Raw genomic sequence first — 6,726 nt, 5'->3', positions numbered from 1 at the left:
TAAGTAGTCTATTAAGGCTTCTGCAGTGGCCAGTCCTACTTCTTTAATCATTAATTTACCAGAGAAATAACAGGATGATACTATTCCTTGGGTGAGCTAACAATAACCCTGGCAGGTAGGGTGTCTGCTATTCATGCACGCTAAGAATAGAAGTGAATCCCTTAAACTGATAAAGTACATGAAGCCAATTATTAATGTAGTGCTTCTCCACTCTAAATTCACCCTTCAAAACATGCTCTCTGATAGTAGACAAAATTTTTAGGTATCTCTCCTTCAAAGTGACACAATGTTATATTTTCTCAGTAGAAGACACTGGAGGGAGATTGAAGGAAATGCCTCCCCTCTTATTTCCGGTTCTTAGAGGCAAGGGTATGAGGATATTCTCAGTGCTCTGCCCCAGGCAGGAGACGAGAACAACTGTCCTCATTGAATGTGCAATCCTGGTGTGGCCTGGCGATCAGCTTTCTGTGACTTTCTTCATAGAGACATCCTGTGCTCTAAACCACCTGCCCACTGATTCTCTCTGCTTACTTTCTCTACTGCTCCCCACTCTGCCCCCCCTTACGTTCTGTCCAACAACAGGTTTATCCTCTCTAGTTCTCCCAGTGCTACAGCCCTCCCAACACCAAGGCCCTTCTGATTCTACATGCAGGACATTTTTAGCTCCAGGCCTCTAACTCCACCAACATCCCTATTTCTACTACATGCCCAAGTGCTCGCTTCGGCAGCACATATACTAAAATTCTACTACATGCCCAAACACAATGCCACTAGTTGTGGCTTGTCCACATTGATGTGTTCCACAGGGTTGTGTCCTGCTTACCCTGTAACTGTAGACCAGCTCTGGTTCTGAAAACCCGCTCTAGTTCCCACAAACCAGCAAACTTCTCTGCCATCCAACAGTTTCTCCTATACTTTCTCCAATGAGGTGTGAATTCCAGCCTTGGAGAAGGGATTCCCCACTCCAAATTGGTCTATCCTTGAGTACTCTCTCTCAGCCCCAGAATACATAGTGATTTATGATACATGCGTTGCTGTAAATAATTTGGAAAAGAGCAGACTTTTCAAACGTGGTTCACTGAGACAATCAGGCAGGGGTGGGTGGGGAATAGAACCCTACTCAACACCATACAAAAGCATCACTTGTGGGGGGATTAACACATAACTGTGAAAGACAAAACCATGACTATTTTAGAAGACAATATAGAGAATATGTTCACAGCCCCAAGGAAGGGACAGACTTCTTAAACAGATAAGTACTAATAATAAAGAAAAGAATGATAATTTGACTGTATAACATCTGTTCACAAAGCATAGCATAAAGAAAGTGAAAATGCAAGCAGCAGAGCAAGGGAATATTTTGGCCAAACATATAATCGAAGGACTAGTATTTAAAATACATAAAGAACTCAATAAATGAGTAAGTGAAGACGGAAAATAGAAGAATGGCTGACAGAGTTAAACTTGAACAGTTCTTTCAGAAGAGAAAATCCAAAGGCTCATAAACATAAGAATATGCCAAAGCTGAACAGTAATAGTAAAAAAAAAAAAACATTTTTGCAATCTTACATGTAGGTGAAGATGTCTAGCAGCAAAAACTCTATGCTACTTGTGAAATAGTAAATTGGCACCACTACTACAGAAACCAATTTGGCGTCATCTAGAAAAACTGAAGATATTCATACCCTATATCCAAGTGAATGTGGTTTTGGAGGTATACCCAAGAGACTTCTACACATGTGTTCCATGGGAAATTTCCAGGAATGTTTACTGCAACATTGTTCATAGTAGTTAAAAACTAGAAACAACTCTAGTGTCCATCCACTGTAGAACTGTATGATTATATCATAATCACTTCACTAAAACTATACACTGGAATGCTAGTCAACAATGGGGATAAAGGATTTACAACTATCTTGAACAACTTGGATGAGTCTATCAAGTCACATGTATATGATACAGTGTGAGAGAAACAAGCGATCAAAGGAAGCATGCAATTCAATTTATATAACTTAGTATAAACTATATTATTTAAGAATGTGTAAAAAATGGTAAAGCTATAAAGAAAGCACTGAAATGATTATTGCAATGTCGGGATAATAACTTTATCTATAAGGAAGGGCACGGGTTGTGATTGAGAGGAATACTGTCTGTACCCAGGAAAGCTGGCAATGGTCTGTTTCTTGATCTTGATCCTAGATACATGGGTGTTTGGTTGTTTTCCTTGTTTTATTTTGTTTGTTTTGTTTTTGTTTTAAAGATTTTATTTATTCATTTGAGTGAGAAATGGTGAGAGTGCACATGAGCAGGACAGAGGGGCAGAGAGTGAGAGACACAGAAGCAGTCTCCCAGTTGAGCAAGGGGCCGTTTTCAAAAATGACTTAATTAGGTTTTTATTTTTATAAGTTATCTAAATCTGGCAGATATGTTTTATGCACTCCTCTATATCTCAGATTTTAAAAATGGCTTCCTTTAAAAATGTAACAGAAGGAAAATATGTGAAGTAAAAATTTTGACGAGGTTTCAGATGTAAGGGATAATAAAATTGTTCTTCCTATCAAGAGATCAGCAAGTGTCCATTATCATTAAAAAGGGGGAAAGTGGGGATTATTTAAACTATATGTATCCAATAATCTAGTCATCACTCTAAGCCTTTCCCTTGCTAGATATTTCACCCTTTATTGATATCATTTCCCAAATCACAGATGACAGACAAGTCGGAAAATCATCATCATCATTAATACAATCACTAAGGCATCACAGGCCAAATCCATTACAATGAGATTGGGCCACCACGCTGAAATGCAAGCAGGTACGCCAGGACGATTGAACATGGTCATATGTGCATTTTTCTCAGTAGAGTCCATCACAGTGCCTTAGGGTTTAATCTTACCACATTTAACTGGTACTCTGTCCAGAGACCTCCATGTGCTGGAGAATCTAGCATTAACAGAGGAATGTTCTGAGGAATGCTGTGGGATTGGACATGAGATTTACCATGATGTAATGGCAAAGAGTTGGTTTAGGTTGGGCACTGTCTTGGAAGGACCCAGGAGTGGGTTGGGTTTTCCAGGATTCAGTATAAATTGTTTCATCTTCCAAGCTTTGCACTTCTAGGCTGAACAGTGGTAATCTGTTTTGGCCTCACCTCTTACTCATTCTAATTTCTGCATCACATCAGCAAGCCAAAAAAAAAAAAAAAAAACGAACTGTAAGACAAATTTTCCTGAGGACCTTTTTCAAGACAGTTCTGGATATGGAAGCTACCCAGAAAAAAATAAAAAATAAATAAATAAAAAAGAAAAGGACATCATTTTCATTTGAATTTGCTAGCATTACGGTACTTTGATGTTGACACAAAGTGTTATTGTTCCAGGAATTTTCTCTCACTGGATTGATAAATCCAGCCAGCCAGCCAGGCAGCCAACCAGCAAACAATTTTTTTAAAAGCACCATACTTAGCACTGGGAGGGAGTGGGGGTGTTTATTTTGGTGTATAATGACACAGAGATTTAAGTTGCATTTAGCAGATAGATTGCTCGGTTAAATGTACCGAATGAACTTTCATTTCCCCACTATCTGGGAAGACATCCTTGATTTCCTACAAATACTGGGTGTAGAACTTACTTGTGCATACGAGGCTCTGCCTCTGGGCTTTCTATTCTGTTCCAGAGATCCAGTACCAGAATATTTAAATCACTGTGTCGTTAAACACGTTTTAATATCTGATAGGGCCAGTTTCTGCGCATTGCACATTTTTTTTTTTCCTTTCAGGAACGTGTTCGGGCCCGCGGCAGGGGGCGGGGTCGCGCCTCCTCCGCGGCTCCGGTTCCAGCCGAGCCTCACCGCCTCGGAGATGGAAAGCCCAAGGCTGCTCCCGCCTCGTGGGACACGACAGAGTGGTGGTGCTGGCAGCCCCGCGGGCGGCAGCCGGTTCCACGGCGGCCCTGACCCGCGGGCTGGCCAGGTCCCCGCGCGCCGCCTCCTGCTGCTCCGGGGCCCCCAAGATGGCGGGTCCGGGAGGCGGCGCGAGGAGGCCCGCGCGGCCTCACGGGGCCCGGGCCTGAGCCCGTTGGCGCCCAGGTCGGATTATGCTAGTGGCGGCGACAGCGATGACTTCTTCCTGGTGCTGCTGGACCCGGTGGGTGGCGATGTGGAGACCGCGGGCGATGGCCAGGCCGCAGGGCCTGTATGGAGGGAGGAGGCCGAGTCGGTCCCACAGCTGCAGCAGGGTGAGAGTGGCGCGAATCCCGCGGGCCGCCAGGCGCTAGGCCCCCGCTGCCTGTCTGCAGTCCCCGCCCCAGCCCCGGCCCAGAACCCGATCCCCGCCCCAAGTCTGGCACCCGCCGCGGCCTTCACGGGCACCGTCACCATCCACAACCAAAACCTGCTCTTGCGCTTCGAGAACGGTGTCCTCACCCTGGCCACACCCCCGCCGCCAGCCTGGGAGCCTGAAGTCGCGCCTGCCCCTCAGCCTGGGGGTCTGATGGCTCCGCAAGCGGGGGTCCAGCCCAACGACTGCCCTGAGCTGCCGCCCGACCTCCTGCTGGCCGAGCCGGCTGAACCGGCGCCGGCCCCAGCGCCTGAGGAGGAGGCAGAGGGCCGGGCCGCAGCCGAGAGTCCCCGCAGGCCGCTGGGCCCGGGCCCGGGCGTGGTGCTGTACCTGTGTCCCGAGGCGCAGTGCGGACAGACCTTCGCCAAGAAGCACCAGCTGAAGGTGCACCTGCTGACTCACAGCAGCAGCCAGGGCCAGCGGCCCTTCAAGTGCCCCCTGGGCGGCTGTGGATGGACTTTCACCACCTCCTACAAGCTCAAGAGGCACCTGCAGTCGCACGACAAACTGCGGCCCTTTGGTTGCCCTGCGGAGGGCTGTGGCAAGAGCTTCACCACGGTGTATAACCTCAAGGCGCACATGAAGGGCCATGAGCAGGAGAACTCGTTCAAATGCGAGGTGTGCGAGGAGAGCTTCCCCACTCAGGCCAAACTCAGCGCCCACCAGCGCAGCCATTTCGAACCTGAGAGGCCATACCAGTGCGCATTTTCCGGCTGCAAGAAGACGTTTATCACAGTGAGTGCCCTGTTTTCCCATAACCGTGCCCATTTCAGGGAACAGGAACTCTTTTCCTGCTCTTTTCCAGGCTGTAGCAAACAGTACGACAAGGCTTGTCGCCTGAAAATTCACCTGCGGAGCCACACAGGTGAGAGACCTTTCCTTTGTGACTTTGACGGCTGTGGCTGGAACTTCACCAGCATGTCCAAACTCTTGAGGCACAAAAGGAAGCACGAGGATGACCGGAGGTTCATGTGCCCTGTGGAAGGCTGTGGGAAATCTTTCACAAGGGCTGAGCATCTGAAAGGCCACAGCATAACCCACCTGGGCACAAAGCCTTTTGTGTGCCCTGTGGAAGGCTGCTGTGCCAGGTTCTCTGCTCGCAGTAGTCTCTACATTCACTCCAAGAAACACTTGCAGGACGTGGACACCTGGAAAAGCCGCTGCCCAGTCTCTACTTGTAATAAGCTCTTCACATCCAAGCACAGCATGAAGACCCACTTGGCCAAAAGGCACAACCTTGGCCAGGATCTCTTAGCTCAGCTAGAAGCTGCAAATTCTCTTACGCCCAGCAGTGAACTTACCAGCCAGGGACAGAATGACCTCAGTGATGCAGAGCTAGTGTCTCTCTCCTCTGATGTGCCTGGCAGTAGCTCCGCTGCAGTGCTGGACACAGCATTGGCAAACTCTGGAATCTTGACTATTGATGTGGCTTCTGTGAGTTCAACTCTGGCAGGGAGCCTCCCTGCTAATAATAATAATTCATTAGGGCAGGCTGTGGACCCTCGGGCCTTGATGGCCACCAGTGACCTTCCTCAGAGTCTGGATACCTCTCTCTTTTTTGGAACGACAGCCTCTGGTTTTCAGCAGAGTCCCTTAGATATGGATGATGTCTCAAATCTAAGTGTGGGGCCATTGGTATCTCTGGGCTCTTTGGCTATGAAAAACTCGAGTCAAGAGCCCCAGGCTTTGACCCCCAGCAGTAAGCTTACAGTGGACACAGATGCTCTGACTCCTTCAAGCACCCTTTGTGAAAACAGTGTCTCGGAACTACTGACGCCAACCAAAGCAGAATGGAATGTACATCCTGACTCTGACTTCTTTGGACAGGAGGAAGAGACCCAGTTTGGATTCTCCAGTCCAGCAGGAAACCATGGTTCTCAGAAAGAAACAGATCTTATCACAGTGACTGGCAGCTCATTTTTGGTATGAACTAACTATTAATTCCTTGCCACGTGGCTTATTCTTATGAATTACACTCCATTTTAAGGATATTCTGGACTAAATGTTTAAATCCAGTAGTCATTTCTTATAGGTTTGAAAAAGAACAAAGCCCTGGGCTACAAGTCTGGAGATTTAAATTATGATCTTGACTCTGGAACTGTCGAGTTGTGTGACCCTGAGCAAGTCACTTAATCTATCTGAGCCTTAATTTCCTTATTTATAAAATGAGGTGGTTTGAATTGATTGTTTCTAAGGTCTTTTCATCTCTGTGATTCCTTGATAAGTTTATTTCCTTGGAAAAAATAAGGACAATTTTTAGTGCTTGTGTTGCATGTGCTTTTTTCCCCAACATACATAATGGTGTAATGAACAGCCATGTCCTTATCACCCAACTTTAACTTTTATTAATTCGCAAATAATTTTGTTTACCTTATCTCTAACCCTTTTCAGGA

General features: G+C 46.6%; 1 protein-coding gene across 1 annotated transcript; it reads left to right on the top strand.

Moving 5' to 3' along the window:
* The first annotated feature begins 3,535 nt into the window (after positions 1–3,535).
* Positions 3,536–6,720, top strand: LOC119878926 (zinc finger X-linked protein ZXDB-like). The gene has a single exon (XM_038589460.1). The coding sequence runs from the start codon at positions 3,548–3,550 to the stop codon at positions 6,260–6,262; it is 2,715 nt and encodes a 904-aa protein (XP_038445388.1). The 5' UTR covers positions 3,536–3,547; the 3' UTR covers positions 6,263–6,720.
* The last annotated feature ends 6 nt before the right edge of the window (positions 6,721–6,726 follow it).

Source organism: Canis lupus, unplaced genomic scaffold (assembly GCF_011100685.1).
Source record: "Canis lupus familiaris isolate Mischka breed German Shepherd unplaced genomic scaffold, alternate assembly UU_Cfam_GSD_1.0 chrUn_S2090H2289, whole genome shotgun sequence".
Taxonomy (NCBI): domain Eukaryota; kingdom Metazoa; phylum Chordata; class Mammalia; order Carnivora; family Canidae; genus Canis; species Canis lupus.
Note: the sequence above shows the minus strand (reverse complement) of the source record. Positions and strands in the feature narration are given on the sequence as shown.